Source organism: Polyodon spathula, chromosome 3 (assembly GCF_017654505.1).
Source record: "Polyodon spathula isolate WHYD16114869_AA chromosome 3, ASM1765450v1, whole genome shotgun sequence".
In the NCBI taxonomy this organism is placed as follows: Eukaryota; Metazoa; Chordata; class Actinopteri; order Acipenseriformes; family Polyodontidae; genus Polyodon; species Polyodon spathula.
This window is the reverse complement of record NC_054536.1, coordinates 57,593,218-57,617,001: the sequence shown is the minus strand read 5'-3', so window position 1 is coordinate 57,617,001 and position 23,784 is coordinate 57,593,218. Positions and strand designations below refer to the sequence as shown.

The 23,784-nt window shown below is 40.2% G+C and overlaps 1 protein-coding gene across 1 annotated transcript in view; it reads left to right on the top strand.

The window, feature by feature from the left end:
- The window catches only part of LOC121313233 (serine/threonine-protein kinase 3-like), a 132,553-nt gene that overhangs the window by 53,974 nt on the left and 54,795 nt on the right, over positions 1–23,784 (top strand). The window contains exons 7-9 of the mRNA XM_041245562.1: positions 9,023–9,160; positions 10,584–10,709; positions 19,050–19,263. Of these exons, the coding sequence (XP_041101496.1) occupies positions 9,023–9,160; positions 10,584–10,709; positions 19,050–19,263 (478 nt within the window). The remainder of the gene's footprint in view (positions 1–9,022; positions 9,161–10,583; positions 10,710–19,049; positions 19,264–23,784) is intronic.

The following is a 23,784-nucleotide window of genomic DNA, read 5'->3' as shown; positions in this document are numbered from 1 at the left end:
CAGGAAAAGAACAGGCATTTTTAATGTTTTTTTATTGTTGAGGACACAATGTAAGAACGTTATCTCAAGCAAACTGTTGGATTTTGGCAGACTGGAGGTTATGGGAGAGAATCGTGCCGTGTTGGAGCTTAGCGTCCATCCATCAAGTTTACTGCAGTAGCGTTCTCTTGGCCTCCCTCTAATAAAGATGGCTCATGCCTGGCCTTCATTAAGTGTTTGGAGGACACATCTGCAGCCTTGCTTTTTCTGTGCCAGGTTTGCTATAAACCACAGCCCTGATGGTGTTGAGACAGCTAATGGGTAAGAAAATGAAAACTGCAGGTCCAAGAGTTTTGATGTAGATTAACAAGTCTGAATGATAATAATGATGTAATTTAGAGATGGGCTGGGGATCTGAACATCCCCAGTTGAGGATGCATAGCCCTGTTGAGTGGAATATAGTTGTGGTGCCTGTGTCCAGGTACATATTGTCACACTTATGAGTTGTATCTGGAGAACATTCTCTGGCCTCTCAAAAAATAGGCAGTACAAAATAGAACTGCATTGTGAAACCTTCAAAATGCTGCATTTACTTTTGTCATAACATTTGTCGACTAGACCAGGAGGTTTCTTTAGTTTTACTTTAATTCCTACAGCTCAAAAGATTCTGTTTACATTGTGCAGAGAAGTGGGGGTGTAATTAGTCAAACCTATTGATAATGACCACCCAAATATAATGACCCTGTATCTACTGGTGATTTTACTATATAGAAAATGCAGAGGGGGCAGATTGGTTATGAAAGACAGGTGGTGTTTTAATACAAAGTTGACAGTGTTCTTGGTTGTAAGATGTATGGTCATGGCTCAAATAGCAATGTGTCCGACTTGAATACAGTGTTAGGAGCAGGGAACTTTATTAACTTTTGTTTGACATTATTTTCTGATGCTTTAGTGCAGGTTTCTAAGTACAAGTCGTCTATTCTAGGAGACTATTCTAGACTTGCACACCCAATCACTAGCTGTGATTGCTGAGAATTCATAATTTCAAAGGTGTCTCTGGATTGTTATCTACTGTAAGATAATGTGGAAGATAGTGAATGATATTGTGTCCAAGGGCATTTGGTAGAGGATTTATTTAAATTATATAGCCTACTGTATGTTGTCAAACACTTATTCTCAGTCAGTTGCTGGTGCCCTCTAATGGAGATAGGGTTTATTGTGTGTGTTGCATAACATACTAAAGTCTGTGGAGCAATAACCATTGAAATGTAGGGTATGTTCACAGCACTAGTTTAGAAAAATGGATTGGCAGCAGTATACAGTAGTACAATTCTGTTGTACAATGTTCTTCAAAAAATAAATTGATCTGGAAAAACCTGATAAAAAGACAATAAAAACTGAATTGACTTTGTTAACAATTTCACCATGGCTGTGTTTGTGTAAAACTTTTTAGTTTGCATTACAATTACATAGTGTAAGATTGTTTGTCACTTTAAACCACTGAACCACCAATATCAGTTGCTTTTTTTCAGCTTTTAAAATAGTTGTGTCTGTACTGTTATGGTTTAAAAGCAGAAAAATGTCTATTATCTGAACATGGAGCTAAGACAAGCTTACAATACTAGCTGGCCTCTAAACATGGAGATTTCTAATCAGTATTTCTGCATTTGTGTAATACAGTTCTGGTCTATGGTGTTATTTTCTAGCTTTGAAAGCAAAGTTTTGTGTGACGGTTTTATTTTTATTTTTTAAATACAATTTGAATGCACTGTTTTGCATGTGCCGGTTATTTACTTGCAGAAATGCTTCTGGTTCATCCTTTCACTGAACATGGATCCTGGAATAGTGTCTGTTGTCTTGTTGTCTGCCGGTGATTTATCTGGTGAAGTGCACTGGCAGAGTGCGATAAAGTTTGGTTTATCTTGGTCAACATTAACATTCTTCCAGCCCAATTGTTGTGCTGGTAAGATAACTTCTTGGGAAGGCTGGTTTGTCTGGCTGTCTAATCCTCCCTGTTAACTGAGGAATTGCTGACTTGAAATATATACAGCTATTGTCCCTAAATCAAGAAATTGGATTGAATTAAAGTACCAATCCACTCTTTCTGAATGCGTTTTCAACTGGCATATGATCTTGTGTTTTTTGTTTGTGACATGGCAGGGAGTCTACAATGGGTGTGACACACAGGCTGTTAAACTTTATGAATGCCTTGGATGTTTTATATGAACCATTAAAGCAGAATGTATTTTAAAAATAAAAACAATTTACTGAACTAAAGCAGGTGAATTTCAAAGGCAGTTAATTGTTTTAAATGACTTAGAAAGCAGCTTTAGACTACAGGGCCATGTAGCTTTGTAACAGTTTTAAAAATACTTTAGATACAAATACACATGCCCTTTGTTTCTGAATGCTGCGGGACCAATGCTACACTTGGTTCTTGAAAAAAATGTGTTTCATACCCATAATATTCCTCATTAAATTGACAATAAAAAGGGTGGGGGGGGGGGGGGGGGGGGGTGTTCCATAGGCTTCAAGTACACACAGGAACCTCAAAACTGCAACTGTATCCCTCACATAATTGTATATGTGAATCATTTTGGTTGTTACTTAGTTTGACTTGTTCTCTTTTGTCAAAGTTTTCACTTCAACTTGTGCTCAGTTTACCTTGAGTGTCTACGATAAAGGTCACATTTTCTGGTAAATTGTTATTCACTAGCCATTACCTAGCACACTAAATTGAAGTGTTAGAAAACTGTTATAGAGGCATTATGTTTATAACTGAGCTCCAATTAGCTGCAGTGTCACTGCAAATTACTGTAAGATTATCTGCAAAGATAAGACTACAGCTCAAAGTTCAACAGGAATAGTGCATTAACCTTACATCAGCTAATCAAATTAAATGTATCAAATGTAAATTATTGTTTAATGCGCTAGTAATGTGACAAGATTATGATTCATAATTAAGCAATAGTGCCTGTCGATAATGGCTCTACCATGTGATAGTTGACCGCGGCAGGAGTTAGGCGAGTTCGAGGATGCTAACAAAAGTCAAGGTCAACTATCACACAGTAGAGCCATCATCGAGAGGACACTATCACTATTAGAAAATGATTTTGTGCAATTTTTTTTTTTTTTGAAAAAAAAAAAAAAAAAAACACACCTTAAAATCTAGATTTACCTTGAACTTGTACTGATTTGTCAGGTACCTTTCCGCTGAGTAACAACGTTCTAAGAAAATAGAACAGAACATTTTTTAAATAAAAAAAACAAGGGTGACATACATATATAAATAAAAAAAAACAATGAGTTTTTATTTAGTAAGTTGATTTTTATTTGTTAGTAACTTGTTAGGGTTATTTGTAATCAGGACATTGCCTTAGGAATGAACGGAGCAATTACTGAACAGTCTGTGTACGATACAGTCTGAACTACCAATACAATCTGCCAGTAAATACCACTCTACAGTGCCTCCGAACTCACCATGTTTCTACCTTCGGGCAAAGTATTTCTCTCCTGTATCTATATATGAAAGGAGCAATATTACTGAACTGTCTGTGTCTCTCTTTGTTGTTGTTGAAAAATGCTGTGTCTATGTGCTCCAGTCGAGCGGACAGTCTGTGATTTGATTTAAAGAAGGAATTTTTTGTTTGTTTGTTTGTTTGTATTTTGGATACATGCACTTAATCAACTTTTTCTTTTTTGATTTGAAGAGCTTAGAGCTTAATTCAATAAGCATTTGGCTTTAGTGTTTTATAATATAGGTTATGGTGACCTTGCTGTTGCATGAGTTCTTGCCTCTGATTGCTTTACTAATTAAGGCTATATTATTGGAACCCATTTACAAAATTTGATGATAACCCTATCACAGTAACCTCTTTTATCGAATAGTTCTGATTTCCATTACACAAGAGTAGATGTTAAAACTTCATGCTGATTTGAACTCGGCTCTCACCAAGATAAGAACCAACTAAGACGTAGCTTTACAGTAAACTAATGTGATCAATATGTGTCTCCATCCATTTGCATTTCCTTCCATATAATGATGTAGATATCCTTCTGTCTGGTGTTAATGGCTGAAGTGTAATGCTGGCTCCAGGGATCAGCTTATTTGCCTCCCTGGCGCATCAGCACACACAATGGCTGCGATGCTGGCTCCGGGGATCAACCACAGTGCGGCCTCCCCAGCGCATCAGCATGACAACCGTCTGGATTGAGCTAAGTTTGGTACATCTCTGGTGTCTTCAAGTGGGTACCTTCCATCCTCAGTGTTTCGTCGACTAGCCCATGACACCTCAAGAGGGCTCGACGGTGATTCTGGCGTCCCCCCACCCCCCTCCGTCCCCCACTCAACTCAGCCTAGCTTACTTACCTGTACATCAGCGTTTCTTTCTTTCTGTTGTGCTTGAGATCCCCAGCCAGAATCTTTCCGTCTCAACCACAGCCAGTTGCTGCTCCTCTCTGCTGCTTCAGATAAGTTCTTCACTGTGCGACGCAACTCTTGGCCACTGAATCCGACGTCTCTGAGAAACCGGGTTGTAGAGTGTGCCACAAATCCTCGACAACCCACTTCCACTGGGTAAACCCGGACTCTCCATCCTCGCTGTTCCGCTTCAGTGGCTAGTTGAGCATACCGCAGTTTCTTCCTCTCGTACGCCTCATCTACAGCATCCTCCCATGGCACTGTTAACTCTACCAGGTGAACAAGGCGTGTTGATCCAGACCACAAGACAATGCCTGGTCGAAGGTTAGTGGTGGCAATCTCAGGTGGAAAAATAAGCCGTTGACCAACATCTGCCAGCATTTTCCAGTCTCTAGCAGCTTCCAGTTGTCCTGGGCGAGGATTGGTTTTAACACTTTTTCTTGGTGGTTGCTCTCCTGGATGGAGGAATATTGTCTTTTGTGTGTAATGCTTTGATGGAACTGGTGGCAACTTATTGGTCAGGTTACGCTTGTCTTCCAATGCTAAGGCCAAACATCGCAGCACCTGGTCATGGCGCCAAGTAAACTGACCTTGGCTAAGAGCCACCTTACATCCTGTCAAAATGTGCCTTAATGTTGCAGGTGATGAACACAAAGGACATGAGGGATCCTCTTCTACCCAGAGGTTTAGGTTCTGTGGTGATGGGAGAACATCATATGTTGACCTGATGAGGAAACTGATCCTGCTCTGTTCCATTGACCATAGGACACTCTCCCATCTCATCCATTCTCCCTGCTTGGCCTGGGAAATGGCCTTTATACACCTCATCCTCTCCTCCTGCTTTTGCACCTCGTTGACTACCAGCTTCCTCCTTTGAGCTGGGGCTGCCTTGTGCCATGTAGGAGGAGCTGAACTGAGACCAAGACCCCCTCTTCCATGCTGAACTTGCCCCATGATATCACCAATTCGAAGGGCAGCCTTTGCATCTTCCACAGCTTTCTTTGCCGCCCACTTTCTTCCAGTTTTCAACACAGGTGCTGCCTCCCTTACGCATTTGTCGCGTGACTCTACTAATGTCATTTCCAGTCTGACCTTGGCGCACTTAAATTCCTCGGTTAGAGCGGAGACTGGTAGCTGCAGTATTCCTTTACCATAAAGTCCCACTCTGCTGAGGCAGCGTGGAACTCCCAACCATTTCCTGACGTATGAACTGATTAAAGCTTCCAGCTTCTCTACTGTTGTCAAAGAAACCTCGTACACAGTCAGTGGCCACAGCAACCTCGTCAGTAGACCACACTGAAAGCACCAGAGTTTTAGTTTGCCTGGTAGAGCGCAGCTGTCTATGCTCTTCAACCCTTCCACTGCTTGTTGTCTAACTTCTCCCACACGAACTGTGTCCTTTAGATCCCCGTCGTACCATCTCCCAAGACTCTTCACTGGCTTCTCAGAGACTGTTGGTATTGCCTCACCATTAATGAAGAATGTTTTATCTACTACTTTGCCTTTAATTATAGAGATGCTCCTTGATTTAGTGGGCTTGAATTGCATTCGTGCCCATTCAATGTTATTGGTTAATTTGCCCAATAACCGATTAGTGCAGGCTACTGTTGTAGTCATGGTTGTCATGTCATCCATGTATGCTCGAATTGGTGGTAGTCGCATTCCAGAAGCCAAGCGCTCTCCTCCTACTACCCATTTTGATGCCCTAATGATTACTTCCATTGCCATGGTAAAAGCCAGTGGAGAAATGGTGCATCCTGCCATTATTCCAACTTCTAGGCATTGCCATGTAGTGCTGAATTCTGAAGTTGAAAAACTAAATTGCAAATCTCCAAAGTAGGCTTTCACTAAATTTGTTATTGTCATCGGTACACTGAAAAAATCAAATGCTGCCCAAAGAAGTTCATGTGGCACTGAACCATATGCATTAGCCAAATCCAGGAATGTCACATGGAGCTCCTTCCTCTCCTTTTTTGCTGATTGAATTTGTTGCTAGATTACAGTGATGTGTTCTAAGCATCCTGGGAAACCTGGAGTGCCTGCTTTTTGTATTGAAGTGTCAATGAAGCAGTTCTTTAATAGGTAGGTTGACAATCTCTGAGCAATAATGCTGAAGAAAATCTTGCCTTCTACGTTTAATAGGGAAATAGGACGAAACTGACTGATGCTTGTAGAATCTTTTTCTTTTGGTATAAAGACTCCACCTGCTCGGCGCCATGCTCTTGGTACAACCTGTTTTTCCCATGCCACTTTCATCAATTTCCACAGAATTCGTAGAACTCCTGAAGCACTCTTGTACACTCTGTACGGAACTCCATTAGGCCCTGGTGATGATGATGCCCTTGCTTGTTTCACAGCTTGCTCTACTTCTTTCCACTTAGGTGCACAGTCCTCCATGTGGTATTCTGGTGGATTGATAGGTGGGATGTCTGAAGGAATTGACATATGGTCCTGCCTTTTTGAATCTGTATGTGTTTCCTCCAAATATCTCTCCAGCTCAACCTTAGATGATTTTAGTGTGCCATTCTTCTCACTGGTGAATAACTTCTTTACAAATTTGAATGGGTCTTTATAAAAGTTAGCTCTCGCACGCTCCTTCTTTTTGTAGCGTTTCCGTAGGCGCTCAGCTCTGCGCAATGTTGCAAGCTTATCTTTTATGACCCTTTGTAAGAGATTGAGTCCCTCCTTCTTTGTTCTGCTCTTCTCCATTGCTTCCTCAGCTGTCTCCTTTCTCTAACTAAGCGTTCAATCTCCTGCTGCTGTCTAGACTTTCCAGGAATAGTTTGTACTTTTTCCTTCCTTTTTTCAACTCCAAACCTCTCACTTCCATATGCGTAGATGATGTCCCCAAATTTATCCAGCTTCTTTTCAACTGTTCCACTTAACCTTTCCAATGCAAAGCAGAGATCTGTATTTACTGTGTCCCATGCAGTTTTTTCACAGGCTCTTGGCCATTTAACTCCAGGCTTGTGCCCGTTGAGGTTCTTTTCTCTTTTATGCTGGTTTGTCTGACCGGGTTCACAAGGATCATTAGGTTCATCACTAACTGTGTCCATGCAAGTCCTCCTCATGTCTATGACAGGGGTGCTGATATCCTGCGAACTGTGGTTTGCTTCCTGTCGCTGGATTTCATTCAACTGATTTGACTGACTTCGAAAGAAGTACTGATCAATGCGAAGCCCTTGTCCCTTCTCCCTCAAGCATTTCATTCTCCCTTGATGAATCTTCAAACACCTGACCGTTGTCGCCTTGCTCCAGCCGCAGACACAAACCTGGAGTTCCATGTCTTTCGTACTGCAAATCTTGAACTAGTCTTTTGTGAAGTACTCTTGTGAAGTTCTGAAATGAGTGTATTTTTTATTATTGTCCGCACAGTGTATGATTTGTTGGTCATGTGTTTATCTTCTCATAATGTTGTGAATCATATTTCATGTGGAACATATTGTGTTAATTTTCATTTATTCTATTTTTTTTTTCACTGCTAGAAAGTGATAGTGTTCTTCTGCCTGTTTTTAGATGTGTACAACAAGCAATGAAAGGTTCAAATGCAGTTAAATGTATCGCCTATATAGTACAGTAACTAATCTTCACAGTCGATTTACAGTAAATATTGATGTTGATTGAATTTATTAGTCATTTTAAAATCACTGTTGTCGAGTTAATGGTAATCACTAATTCATCAAAGAAACAAATGCTTTGTGTACTTCCTCAAAAACTGTCTGTTAATTTGTAACAATTTGTCAAACCTGTGAGACTATATATTAACTTTTTGGTTTTTGGCTATGACTGGACATTGCCTGTGATAAATGCTGATTAGTATACTTTGGCAGACACAAACACCTTTGACCTTCCAGTTATGAGATGACTGAGCAAGGAGATTTATTAAGGCATAAGTGAAATACACATTTTGTGTCGTCTTTTTTTCTTTATAATATCTTCCAGATTTTCAGGATGTTCTGCTGCAGAATGTACACAGTAGCTTTTGGACTCCTTACAGTAAAAATCCTGCCTAATAAAAACAACTGCCCACTCTGTATTTAGATATGTTTATTTTTTTCACACACACAGAGCTTGCATTTTTAAATAACTATTGGTAATGTGACCAGCTACCGTGTTTATTTTTGTCAAAATTAAAATGGTGTGAGGAATGAACCTGAAAGGTGTTTGACCTATGTGCAAGTTGGGGATATTACAAAAATATTGTTCCCATCAAAGATCCGGCTCTGAAAATAATCTATTGGGGTTTTTCTGATAAAACCAAGATGGAACCAGCACTAGATGTTAATATGGGGGGGTGGGAAACATGACCTTCTCTAGGGACTGATAAAAAGTAATAGATAAAATAAAGAATGATGTGCTCAATGAGGTACAATTTAAATAGAGGAAATTTAATGGGAAGTGCCTACATTGGTAGCAGATGGACCCGTTTCCTGAAACTCAGTCACGGTAGAAATCCTAGACTAGTTGAAATTTGTTCACCAGATTTACGATCCGATAGAGAAGGTGAATCAAGGGATTTGTTTATTTGCCTGGACTTCAGTGTCAGATGATTCAGATGTTTGCTGATTTTGTTTTCTCCTTTCTCTTCCACCTCCCTTTCCCATCTTATTTTTCTTTCGCTAGGCCATTTTTATGATTCCCACGAACCCACCTCCTACATTCAGGAAGCCAGAGCTGTGGTCTGACGAGTTCACTGATTTTGTAAAGAAATGTCTGGTGAAGAACCCAGAGCAGAGAGCTACTGCAACTCAGCTTTTACAGGTGTGTACAGAGGATCCCATGAGAGAAAAGGGGGGAAGTGGTGTTAATATATTAGAATATTTTACCTGAGGAGGGAGGAGATTCATTGTACATGTGCGCCCTGGGGAAATATTCCTATTCGTATTATTTCAAGAAAATCCTGTTTCAAGTCTGCAAGATAGAAATAGAGGACAAGGGGGCGATTGGCCCAATGTTAAACAATGTTAAACTGGTACACTATTCACAACTTCCCCATGCTATTCCTGTATAGAATAATAAGTGTTACAACCTGAGCAAATATGTCACCATACCAAAATGTTTTAGAACTGTTTGAACCACTTTGACCAATTAACTTGGTAACCATTCTGCTTTGGTAGGCAGTAATACACTCCAAGGTGTTTTAAATGTTGAAAATCAGTGTGCCTAGGCTGTTTTAACAACACCCCTAGCGGTGCGAATATTGGACCATATTTGGACACCCGGGAGTGAGTTATTGCATTCCTGTAAGTATTATGACAACGGCTACATTTATAACATTAAAATAGTGTAATCAAGGCCCTGTACACGCTTTGACAATGTATTGAATTATGTTCTGGTTTCGATGATTTTGTTTTTGTAGTAGTTTTAAGAATAACCAATGGTGCATACTGTGTATGTTTGTAGAAAAAATGTTGATTGGCTGAATGCATAAATTCTGTGCATGACAAAGTAATTGGCAGGTCTCTGATATTCCATACCAACCTGAACACTTGTACTGCAGACTGTTCTGCAAGGCTGATTTGATTTGACAGTTTGTGAGCTGTATTCATAATCATTCATGCCTTATGCCCAGACTGTGAATTTAGTTTTTAGTGGAGTGAAATTTAGTTTGCTAAATTCCAGAAAAGTTAATTAAGGTTAATTAGTGCAGCCCTCTGATTTGTTTGTTTGATGTTTGCTGATTAAAAGAATGGATGTGCTGTGGATTATTTCCAGACATCACTGGTTTCATTCTTAAAACCCCTTAGTTAGTTGGTTGGTGGTACAGAGTTTATTTGCTCCTCTATGAAAGCAATGAATTTCTTCAGTGTTTCTTCTGTCCATGAGATAGAACCCCATGTTATGTAGAAGATTCAGCAATGTATTAGTCCTGTTCAGTGTGCTTGCTTGCAGTTTGTATTATGCCACATTTACGATGGGGAATGTGCCATTCCTGTAGAATATAGTGTTTACATACTCGATATGCAGAATACTAATTGGAATTTAAGATTCTTGTAAATGTGCCGATTTTTGTCATTATAAAACAAGTGCATTTAGTTTTAATGTACTGTGATATAATACAGTTTATACTTAAAATAAATAAATAAATTCTTAACTTTTTTTAGGAAAACATTATTTCACCAGAGAAAACAAACTGTGGTTTATTTTTCAGTAAGATTCAAGCTTTCTTTTTTTTTTGTTTCAGCATCAGTTTATTAAGAATGCTAAGCCTGTGTCCATTCTACGGGATCTCATAACAGAAGCCATGGAGATCAAGACCAAAAGACACCAGGAGCAACAGAGGGAACTGGAAGAGGAGGAGGAAAATTCGGTGTGTGATCTGTCTTTTACATTTAACTTTAAACTTACTTCTAGACCCCTTTTATACCGCAAAGTAAGCATTGTAAACGGGTTACGGCAGAAAACACCCACAGGCTATTCCACAGTAAACCACTTGAAACGAGGGAATGAGCTGGAATAAAATTGCGTAGTCAGTAGCTGGAATATAATTATAGCAACACACTCCATTTACATAAAGATAAAATGGAACAGACATATGGATATAAACGACAGGCAGAATAAAAGTCTCCATTAAGCAGAATGGGCTGTAAAACTGCTAATGCATGTTGTATACTATTCAGTACATACTGTTATTTTTCATGGGCATGAACATTTCCATCAGCTCTAATTTTGAATTTAAAGCTGCAGCAGGGGATGTATTTTGTATGTAATTGTTTTAAAATGCATTAATGATGTGTGCTTTCTGTTATCAAATGGAGTTAAATCTTGTTAAAGTTATCTAACTGATAACCGTCCACTGGAGTAACGCTTTGTCAAAATGTTCCTCCTTTTAATTTTGTTTCATTTTTTGTGAAATCCACACATATGGTCCGCATGACACGAAACCAAATAAACCATTTCTGTTCCATCCGGTAAGACAGATACTGAATATCTTCAGAAACAAATAATCTGAGCCCTTTGATCTGATTTCTACATGACCTTAGTGATGAGAATGCAATCTGACAAACTGAAATGTTTTGATAGCTGCTGAGGTAATTTTTCAGATTTTTTTAATTAAGAATAAATTGTGATCCGCATACTTTTAATACGAATATCAAAGTTTTGATGTTGGTTTAAGCATTACTAAACATGATCACCCTCATCCTTTACTTGTTATTTGAAGTGTGATGTGAAGTTCATTCTCGGGTCAAGCAGCTGTATTGGAAAAAATGGAAAGCTGAAGGTTGCCTGGCAGCAGGCAAAAAACATTCATAAATATTGCATGAGATTTTTTTTAAGGCAGAAATCAATAAGACATTTTTGTATAAATGAGGGGTTTTATTTTATTGTAATAAGTATTTCCATGATTCCTGGAACAAAAAAATCGATTTTTGGATTTATTTTTTTGCAGTTGATAAATACATTTAATTTTGATTGCATTTTCAAGGTCTCTAGGATGTGTTCTGATCTATATTTGCTTTAGAAATTGGCAGTTTTGGCATCAAACTAAACCTCATGCTTCCAGAGCTACGTCTCCAGTTACAGCAACCTTGTGCTTAAACCCTTGTAAAATGTGCATAATGATGCAGTACATTTATAAGCTCACTTGGTCTCTCTGAGGACAGTTATGAGAATTCCCATTTGGTGTTCAGAGAGCAGTGCTCACATAGACTAAGAAATGTGTGAAAATAAATCATTTGAGCGTAAGGTGTGTCAGCACTCAAGGGTAAAAGAAAAAAGAAATGTATAATATTAAACATTAGTTAGGGTTCCAACTATCAAAACAAAATGTTCACATTGTTACCTCATACTTGTAACACAATTCACATCCATTTACTGCTCTGGAAAACACAATTGCATAAAACACACATCTGTTTAGTCATCCCAACACGCAGCATGGCATGGACAAACATTTTAAAAGGTGGTCTGGGAACAAAATAAATGTCAGTTGTGTATATCAGCAGCTCGAAGCTTGTAGTTTCAAATGTCAAATGTTTCTGTTTGAGTAGTGGGCAGCCATAGGCACCTGCAAGGCTTTCTTTTCATGCATACATTTGAGAATTAGGTTATATTAGCAGCTCATATTGCTACCAGTTAAAGGGGTGCTGAATTACACTACACCCTGTTGAGAATTGGCTTAACTTATGCAGTTGGGTTTGGCTTTATTTTCCTGTTGCCATCTATTGCCCTCAAGTGATGCTTGGTGCAGTTAGAGAGAACTGTCCTTAACTTGAGCATGCGGGCAGGAATGAGTTACTGTTTATCATTCGTTATTGTTTCCTAGACAATCCCTAGACAGTCATTTGGCTGCCATACCAACAGGAATGACCATTTAACCCTTCCGCTACGATGAGCATTCTACCTGTTTGAGGTCTGACTGACATAGCTTGATTTTTTCGGCTGATGTATCAGGACAAATATCCACCGAAAAGTATACAATATTATGTCTTTCTCAACAGCTGGCTGAGAGAAATGAGAATAACATTTTCACTCTATGAAATATATTCATCAATTACCTAGTTTGAATATAAAATAGTTTTAATGTACTAAAATTCATTTTTCTTTAGAAATGTCTCCATAAGTGTAATTTAGTCATTTCTGGCCAGAAAGCATTCTTGGTTATGTAAAGCAATTTAGTGTGCTCTCTGGTAATGTTGCGCATTAAAAATCATGGTATAGACTATCATCAAAACCGAAACCTAAGAGATGCTGCACCTCATAATAAAAGGCATCTGTGTTGGCCTGGGGCTTTAGTGAAATGCATATTGATTGGAGAGCCATCTTTGAAGTTTATCGTATGAATATTTTACTTCAGTTAATATTTTGTTAATTTATTTTTGGGTTTATGAACATTTTGGACAATTTTAATATGATTTCTGGTAAGCTTGTACTTGTGATTGCCTAAGCTCCCGACAGAAAACCAAAAAAAAAACTATAACTCACTCGTCTAGCTTGCTGTTGCTCTAACTTTTACTTTCATTTTGAAAGCATATAAAACCATCCCTGATTGGCTGTTGGAAATTTGGGAGATGTCAGTCATTTGGTAAGCAACCAATGGGTGTTTAAAAAGACTTAAAATGGGCGTTTAACGTCACCATTACTACATTGTTCATATAGGAAAGATTTCTAGGGGCGCTGTAGCAGAAGGGTTAACTGGTAATTCAACAGCTTTCACATGTAACCTGAAGCCAGACATTTTATAATCTCCAAATGTGACATGTTATAGTTTGAATATTACCATCCCAATGAGTTGGTCAAAAAGAAAAAAAAAAAAAAAAAAAAAAAGGAGTATTAATGTTTATTTTATTCTATGAATGTTTAGTCTGAGGTGCATTTTGAATAAAAAGTTGGTTGTGGTTCACAGTCATTTTATGGTTGCTGTGAGTTTATTAGTACTGGTGAGATATTGCTGTTTTCTAACTAAATCATGATGATAATTAAATGTTTTCATTCATAACCATTAAAACAGTCAAAGATAGGCTTTGGACACTGAGAGACTTCTAGTCGAAATATTGATCAAAGGAATATCTTTTAGTATTAGTATTACCGGTACTAAAAATGTTTTTCATGCACGACAGCTTGGGTCTTGTCCTTTTTATGACTGTAAACCCTGGGCTGGATTTTCTAGTCCAGAGCTCTCTGTGAAAGCATTGCGCCAGAAGCTTAGTTTTTTAGATATTGAGCTTCATATTAACATATTTATAAGCAGTCAACATAGTATTGTATGCCTGTGGAGGAAATAAATTGGCACATACCCTTTAAGCTTAAGTAAGTAACCACAAAAACGTGATCTTTAAGGTGCTCTTTGTCCTGGTTGTAGTTTTTGCAATCGGATGCTATGCCAAGGAAATTGCCAATTAGGATGAATACCAAAGTCTTTTTCTTGAATGCCAGATTTTATTCCAGCAGTGGCTCTATCATGTGATATGATCTAAAAGGTGCATTGAAGTGATCTGGAACAGCATGAATATGGCTTTATGTTGAGCAACATATTGAGTAGATAATTACAGAAGTGTATCTTAAACCACATTGAATATGATTATGTTCTACTCAGAAAGCCTGGAATCTGCATTTATTAAGAACAGAAGGACATAAGAAAGTTCACAAATGAGAGGAGGCCATTCTGCCCATCTTGCTCGTTTGGTTGTCAGTAGCTTATTGATCCCAGAATCTCATTAAGCAGGTTCTCATGATTCTCTGTGTAAAAAAGTGCCTCCTATTTTCTGTTCTGAATGCCCTTTTATCTAATCTCCATTTGTGACCCCTGGTCCTTGTTTCTTTTTTCAGGTTGAAAAAGCCCCTTGGGTCGACTTTGTCAATACCTTTTAGAATATTGAAGCATTCCATTTTAGATCGCAGCGTAGTCATCTTTGTTCAAGAGTGAATAGATTTTTAGCCTGACTGCATATGTCTAGATGAAGACATTTCTGAGCCAACATAAACTTCTAGGTCTTTTTCATAGGTTCCTTCTTCAATTTCAGTATCTCCCATGTGGTATTTATATTTTTAAAAATGAAGCGGCAGCAATTATATCTGTACAGTGTTTCTTTTAAGAACTCAACACACTGTATTGACTACAGATGTTTAACTTATATGTGTGTTTCTTGTTTTTTTTTTTTTTTTAAAAAGGGGGTTCTCATGTGGCCAGCACCTGTTCTGTAGAAAGTAGCACAATTATGGGAAAACTTGGCAGAGATCCTCACTTGCAGGCATAGTTTGAGTGTTAGATTTTGAGATTAGTTTCCATACGCGTCATGTTAAACACACCAGAACAACCCTTAGGTGACCCAGCTTCAGTCCCTTGGTGTTCAACTATTAACAATTATGAGCTATTTAAAAAAAAAAAAAAATAAAAAAAAAAATAAGGAGCCATGTGCAGAATCTGCATCAGGAAAAGGTTTGGGTGTAATTGATGACAGTGAGTCATACTTTCTTTTTTTAGGCAACCGCCCAAGAAAATGTATCCAGCTAGTAGAGTTAACAAATACCCTACAGATTAATATCATCATACAGGTTACATTTTGATGGATAGCTAGGCTAAGTTACTTGAGTTCAGTAATATGAACTGCTTTAATCTAGGCCTGATGGGGATACTGAAAGTAAAAATACAAATCCACAAGGCTTTATATCCCTCTATAAAGATTCCTATGCATTTCCAAATGCCATTTAAAGTTACTTATGAGTTCAAACTTGACGTCATCTCAGCTAAAATAATAATAACTTGATGATTTTCAACTTCGTATATCATCTTTCGTTTTAGGTCTTTTCATTTTAATGTATATTTGAAATATAGGGGGTATGGTTAGGGTTTCATGTGACTAACTTAGCTGTTTTCTACATAGTGTTTAATAGTGGACATACAAGGACTATCAGGAATTGTTTAGGTAAAGAAAAGGATGGTGTCATTTGGTGGCTTGAATAACGTAACGGCCGTGCACACTGGGAAAGGATTCAAAACCAGCAGGTTGATACTCGCTTGCCTGAGATGTGTGGCTGATTTTGGAAGACATTTTAAAGAGAACCAGAAAACCTTAGTAGTTGGAGACAAGGCCCATAGGCTGAGTAGATAAGGATATGTGGATCTTCATGATAAAAAAAAAAAAAACATTGGTACATGTTGTCCAACTACTCTAAAATTGTAGGGATGAGAGTCCAGCTTTTGGATGTGGTTGTGTGCCTTGTTGATCTAAAACCACTTTTTTGTAGTTCAGAATTAGTTGAATATATCTGTTAAAGGGTTCTGTCGTATTAAAGTCAGTGGGCGTATTTTCAACTAAACGCACAGTTGGCTCCACAACTTTCAGTACATATGTTTTTCAAGCTGCTTTCTCCATGCATGTCTATAATGGAAACTCAAATATATGTAGATGACCTGGCCCAGTGTTCTCATTCTCATATGCATCCCTGCTTATGCTGTTAATGTATGTGTCTGCAAATTGCAGTAGACCTGTTTTTATGAGTGTTCATACATGCAGACATTTATAGATTTCTGACCTCTTTGTATGAACATCAAGAGCACATTGATTAGTGCCATTAATCATTCAGTTTTATTGCATTATAATGCTCAGTCTCTCTTTGGTACTCTGGTTGTGCAGTTTGCTAACAGCGTTATAATTTCTACATATGAAGAAGCATTAAGTAGCACATTTTAAATATTAATTAATTTCTGATAGGCACGTTCCCTCTAAGGCTAACATGCACGCATTTTTCGCAGTAACTGGCAACAACCTCCATATCATAAATGTCAGCCTCAATCGAGACTCCAGCCTCGAGGTAAACCTGTTATTTTGGTAAACATATTTCATAAACATAAAATTATTATTATAAACATAAGCATGTTTGTTTCTGTCTTGCAGCTGATTCTCTGATTTCCTTCTGTAAAAATGCACTTCACATTAGTGAAGAGCTCGCTCAGGCACCAGTGAATCTATTAGAACAGGGTGGTCAAAGCAGGCACCTGGCAGTTCTGCCTCCTATGGAGAGTGCTGCTCATGAACTTTACAGTTTTGAACTTGTCGTATAATTGAATACTAAAATGAGTAAAGCATTATTTGGAAATATAAATACTCACACTTTGACACTTTTTGTTTTATTTCCCTTTTAAAAAAGGACCATTTCAGAACTCCTCTCAAGCTTTTTGAAACTTGTAAAAATGTAATCAGCACATTAGTCGAAAATACACATGTAAGTGTATAGTATTTGAAGAAGACATATACCATGTGCATTTTTTTTCTTGTGAGTTTACTCATCATGTGGCTTCACTCCATGCCTCTGCTGAAACTCAACGGGTGCCTGCACCAACGAAGAAAAAAACAGTGTTTCAGTAAGATGGAGCTAAAAGAAATCTGATTATCCATATGAGGATGGTGCGATAGTGTTCTTAAAGTGTTGCAGTAATTGAATTCTATTTTCTGACAATGAAGAAATTAGCACAACACTGTTTTTCTAACTATACAATCCTTAAAGGAAATTGATCACTTTACTGTGTAAAGGATGTAGTCACTACACTACACACTGTTGGTTTCATAAAGACATTATGTCTTCAGACACATCTCTTTTTAAATCCTGCAAAAAACACTACAGAATTAGGAAAGAAACAATTGAGGGGATTAATTATACGTTTACTTTAAAAGAGGCCCTCTTTAAATTCCAATCGGGTAATACATACTCAACCTGTTTTAGAGCAAGGAGTCAGTCAACATGCCTTTATCAGTGTTTCATATTTTATCCTGGTTATTAGTATAATGCCAGTAAAACTCTAAACTTAATTTGTGGAGTACTATACATAGGATTACTCTCACATGACATTGCTGGACTAAACAGTTTCATATTTATTGTTATTATAAATGCCAGATATTAAGCTAAACGGGTCTTTTCAAAACACCTTTATTTGTAGACTGAACTGTTAGTGGAAGACTGTAAATATGATTCTCACCACTGTGCTGGACATTTGGTTTTCTGTTTTCTTTGGTTTTCCTGCTTATTTTAATGCCAGCAGTGAGCCAAGTGATGTCTATCAACATTATGACAGGTTTGAAGTGTCTGCAGGTGCTTTCAATTACTAGTACTATCAATTACAGCAACAAGAGTCTGAAAAAAAAAAAATTTAAAAATTGTGGTAATATTTATTAAAAGTACTTATTTTAACTACCAACATTCATTATGTTCAAATGCCATATTTAATTATTAATATGTTGATAAAAAGTGGGAACAAATGGAATTGGCCATATTTGAAAAACGGAATTTGGTATTCCCAAGAATGGAACAGTTAGTAGCTCTAAATATGGTTACAATTGAAGGCAGTGCAGACGCCAGTGTTTTATGCAGTAGTATAAAGCAATTTTATGTATCTATGATAACAACCGACAGGGCTGCATAAGATTAGAGGATGATTCAAAGTCAGAGGCAGAGCCACAATAAATGTCTTGTTTAAATTTAAAGTAAATTGTAGATTGTTGAGATATTTGTTAGAATATTGTTTCAAAATTGTATAATACAACAAAAAGATATTAAGAGTTAATGTGTGGTTCTCACTGAATTTACCCTTTCTCTGTCAAAAATGGCAAGTTTCTCAGTATCTAAATGCTGCTGAGGGGTAAATACTGGATTAGCTATTTCAATAAAAGCCTTTCCAGCCAGGGGCAACTGCTGTAAGAAATTATAGATTATATTGGCTTTGGAGCTGAAATGTTGCCATGAGCAACAAGCCCAATGTTGCACTGTGCCCAGTACACTGTACATTTTAAAAAAAGTTGTCCATATTTTATATTTGTGAATGTGTGAATATATGATTTCTGTCCTCCTAAAGAATGTTCATCTTTCACTATACTGTATTAGTAATCCTTGTTTTGACCAGTTATACTGAATTTGACTGGGGATGTGCTCCATAAATGAAAGCTGTAAAAGAAACAGTGTGAACATTTTAGTTCGTGTAGCTGTCTTCCCGGATATCTGGAAATATAAAACTGTCAAAAAGAAGAATACTTTTTACTGTCCGGTCATTGAAAATGTTGCCACAAATTTTTGGAGTATGGCAACAAAACATTGCCTTTAAATTTGATTAAGAGTGACACTTTATTTAGAACAGTGCTGAAATGTGTTCAGTACCTTTCTCCTGCTCTCCCCCGTTATGTCTTTTTTTTTTTAGTTTCTTTATGTTCTTTCTTTTAAGGATGAAGAGGTTGAAGTAGATTCCCACACCATGGTAAAGACCAGCTCAGAAAGCGCTGGCACAATGAGGGCTACAAGTACGATGAGTGACGGGGCCCAGACAATGATCGACCACAACAGCACCATGCTGGAGTCCGATCTGGGGACGATGGTTATTAACAGTGATGAGGAGGAGGAGGAGATGGAGGAAGAGGAGGAGGATGGCACCATGAAAAGTGAGTTGCTCATTTTATCCTGTGGTCAAATGCCCTTATCTGGGGCATGTGTATAGTAGTAGTATTAATATCAATGAAAATGTGCACATATTAGGTGTTGCAATTACTATTTGAGATTAATCTTGAGTCTGTAATATGATTCATCAAATTATAATGTGGAAAATTAAACACTTGACAATTGATCTTTAATCTTCATATCCTTATCAGCCTGTTTTAAGAGAACAATGGGGCCACAGTATAGAATACCGATGGAATAATTTTTTCATATAAAACATATTCATTTAGACTAATAGATACAACTGCATAGTTTCTGTACATCATACTTTTCCTGGTTCTCTACATTGTCATGTATGCAGCAGAGTACAATTGAGCTGCTATTAAGGGGGTTCACCACTAGATGGAAGTGTAATACTTTGCTATTTCTTTTTGCAGACACCTAATCAGAATTCAGTCATGAAGTGCAATTCATTGTGATTGCCCTAATGCAGTCTTCAGTGCCCCAAAGTAACCAGCACATCGCTGCATGTTTTAAAACAATAATATATTATGGGATACAAATTACCCTGTCTTGAGGTTTGGGAGTTTATTTTACATACCCTTTCGTGCCAGTTGTTTTGCAAAGCTTACCCACCCAGAGTCAAACCATCCTATTTGAGATAGTAGCTTTATATTTTCAGGGTTCTATAAACCCTGCATGCTTAAAGCATTGCTAACTGTTACATTGGCCATTAACCTAACATGGCTGCCTTATTGAGGTCATGTGACATTTTGAAGTTACAGCTGCATGTTTAGTATACAGGTTCCATGTTATCCAGAGCAGTGATACAGGCCAGGTGCTTTAAAATGGTTTGACATGGTACACAGTTGTATTCTGTGAATAAAATTCCCTTGCAGATGGTGTCCAGTGAACAGTAACACTTTCAGTGCCACATTCTTTTACATACCATATGATTGATACAGACCACTTTCTTTCAAATAGGGTCTTTACAAGCTGTATTGTGCCACTGATAATGTCTACTGTTGTAAAAAAACATTAGTTTCAATGGTACTTGGTTAAGGGTTCTCAAAGTCTAAGCTGCAAATATCAGGCCATGCTGCCTTTGTTCTCAGATATTCTAAAGCACTGCTGGCAGCATCTTTTAAGTGGTCCTTGGAGATAGCAGTGCATTGTTGAAGCAGTTGATTTGCTCATTATATTGTGACACTGTAAGCAATATGTGAAAGATTTGTACTTGCTTCAGTGGGCATTGTTGTCAATAAGATGTGTCGGCCCTGCATATGTGGCTGTTATCGGTGATCCTATCCTTAGAATTATCCCCTTAAGCGTTGTGAAAGCTGAGAGGCCTTAAATCAAGGATCTAGTAGAGTATTATTTCTAGTAATGGGACTGTAACAGGGAGAGATCTGTGCTGACTCTGCTGGCGTGTTCACGGGCTGCAGGAAGAGGGCGGCAGTCGTCCAACAACCGCCTGTGAGTCATGGCAGTGACGTGGGAAAGTGTGAGTGTGGACTTTCCCCCTCTCTGAATGGCCGAGAGGCGGGTCTTGGGTGATTGTCGGTCCTATAAAGTAACGCTCTGTTGTTTCCTCAGGTCTGCCCACTTAGACGCGCTAAGGGTGCGGACCCTTTGATTCAGGACCGGGAATCAGCGAGACAGAGAGAGAGAGCGGGGAACCCTTGGGCAGACCCCGGCGTATTGTGAAAGAGCAGGCGAGATAGCCGAGAGAGTAGGACGGTGATCCGGGTCGTGCGGGTAGCGGCGACCGGGATAACGCTGCCGAGTGCAGCACCTTTTATTTGTAGTTTTATTACTGTTTTATTTTCCCTTGTTCTTTTCGCCTTCTGTTTTCATTATTATTTCTTTGAGCACCTGCGAGTGCATTTGAAGGTCGTGTACCAGCTGTGGTATTTCCGTGGTGCTGTCTATCATCGTTGATAGGCAGCCCACGGTCAACAGTGCCCTCTACCGGAGGGAAAAATTACAGGGAAAGGAAAAGAGCCGGCCTAAAATAAAACTGGGCACCTGTGTGGTGTTTTCCAAATACACCTGTCTGTCTCCTTGTCAGTGAATTACCCACACCCCTTCCACACGTGGTGTCAGAAGTGGGATTCACTGGCACTGCCCCAAGCAGTGCAGCTAGAGAAGGAGCAGACTAGCGATGGATGCGACTCAGTTTGCCGCAATGATGGACCTCCTGCGCCAGACGCTCACCGCGGCAGTACAGGGGGCGGCTAGACCCGCAGCTCCAGACCACTCCATCCAGAGACCCACCAAAATGACGGCCGAGGATCGACCGGACGCCTACTTGGAGGTGTTCGAGGCTATGGCGATCTCGGCCGGATGGCCCCAAGCCCAGTGGGCTAGCTATGTGTTGCCCCAACTCACTGGGGAGGCTCAAGCAGCTGCGAGGACGCTGTCCCCGGAGCACATGTTGGATTACCCTCGGCTGAAGGCAGCCATCCTAAACCGTGTGGGGGCCACACCGGAGGGCTACCGGAAGAAATTCCGGGAGGAGCAGTTTGCGGCAGGGGAGCACCCACGAGCCATCGCCCACCGTCTGAAGGATTACGCCCTGGGTTGGTTGAATCCTGACCTAAACACCAAAGCCAGGGTGGTGGAAATGATCGTGGTGGAGCGCTTCCTGGAGTGTCTAGCCTCGGGACCTCGGCTGTGGGTCCAGCGGCAGGCGCCGGACACGCTGGACCGGGCGGTCGAACTTGCCGAGCAGTACCAGGCAGCGGAGCCAACGCCTGCGAAACTGCCCGGGAGGAGTGTGGCTACTGGATCGTCCCCTCAACTGGCCCCGGAAAGGGCGAAGGGACTGGGGGGAAGGGGTAGTCCAGGATTTGGTCGGGGGGTGTCGGCGGGAGCTCCCGGCCCGGGTACTGGGGCAGGGTGGGGATACCCACGGGCTGCTGCAGTGTCGGACCGGGGTCTCGCGCGGACGCCTTATCGGCGAGCCCCTTTTATGGCTCCTGTGTTTCCCCCTCTTTTCAAAACTTCGGGGAGAGAAGCCAGCCCACCGAGGTGTTGGACGTGCAGGGAGGTGGGCCACCTCTCCCGGGACTGCCCCGTGATGGAGTGTGACCTCAGCCGACCAGGTAAGCACGTTCAATTACCTCAGTCGCTTCAGCACACGGGTTTTGTTATTCCGGTGACAGTGGATGGTACAAAAACCCAGGCTCTCCTGGACTCAGGGTGTAGTCAGTCTCTGGTACAGGAGAGCCTAATCTCACCGGGGCATAAACGTATATTGGGACGGGTGCATATTAAATGTATTCATGGGGATGTCCGCTCCTATCCCAAGATAAATGTGTGTATGACTATTGGCCAGCAGGTGACGCAGGTGCAGGTAGGATTATGTCCTCGATTGCCGGTACCAGTAGTTCTGGGACGGGACTGTGAGCAGTTTAAAGATTGGTTGGCTGCTCTGACAGCCCCGTCTTCTTTATTGGCTAAGAAAGAGGAAGTAATTGGAGAGATTTTTCCCTTTCGCGATCCAGAATGGTTTTGCCATAGATTTAAACCCCGTAAAACTAAACGGGAGCGTCGGATCGCTAAGAATGAGGGCTGGCAATGGAGGGAGTCGGAGAAGTTTCAGGTGGGGGCGGTTGGTGAAGAGTCCGGGGGGGAGGTCGCGGAGCCAGCGCAGGGGTCTGGCTCGGCTGCCTCTGCTCGGGACCGACCTGACCCCGAGTTGGAAGCCATGGGAGCTGATTTCTTAGCTCGCTCCCGTGACTTCCGACTCGAGCAAGGGCGTGACGACGTGCTGGGCAGGCTCTTTGACCAAGCAGCGGTGGTTAATGGTCGGGTGGTCGAGCCCAGACGCGCCGCCACGTACCCCCACTTTGAAATTGATCGAGACCTACTGTACCGTGTTGATAAATTACCCCAGACCGGTGAAGTGCGTCATCAGTTGCTCATTCCTCAGCCCTTTAAGGAGGATTTGTTGCAGCTGGCTCACGCTATTCCCCTGTCTGGTCATTTGGGAAGGGATAAAACTAAAGCAAGGCTTGTGTCACGGTTCTTCTGGCTGGGGCTGGATGGCGATGTTAAGCGGTTTTGTGAGCGTTGTGGGGAATGTCAGAAGGCCAGCCCTAGAGCCGTTCCACGAGCCCCTCTGGTGCCTTTGCCCCTAGTGGAAGCTCCGTTTGAGCGTATTGGGATGGACATAGTTGGGCCACTAGAAAGGAGTGCGGCAGGATACACCCACCTACTTGTCATTCTGGATTACGCTACGCGTTATCCAGAGGCAATTCCCCTCCGATCTATGTCCGCTAAGTCTGTTGCCAACGAGCTTGTGAAGGTTTTCTCCCGGGTGGGGATTCCCAAAGAGATACTAACCGATCAAGGCACCAATTTTATGTCCCGGCTAATCCGCGGAACATGTAAGCTTTTGGGAATTAAGACCATTAGGACCTCTGTGTTTCATCCTCAGACAGACGGTTTGGTGGAACGCTTTAATAAGACCCTTAAGAACATGTTGCGCAGATTTATTCGTAGTGATGTGCGTTACTGGG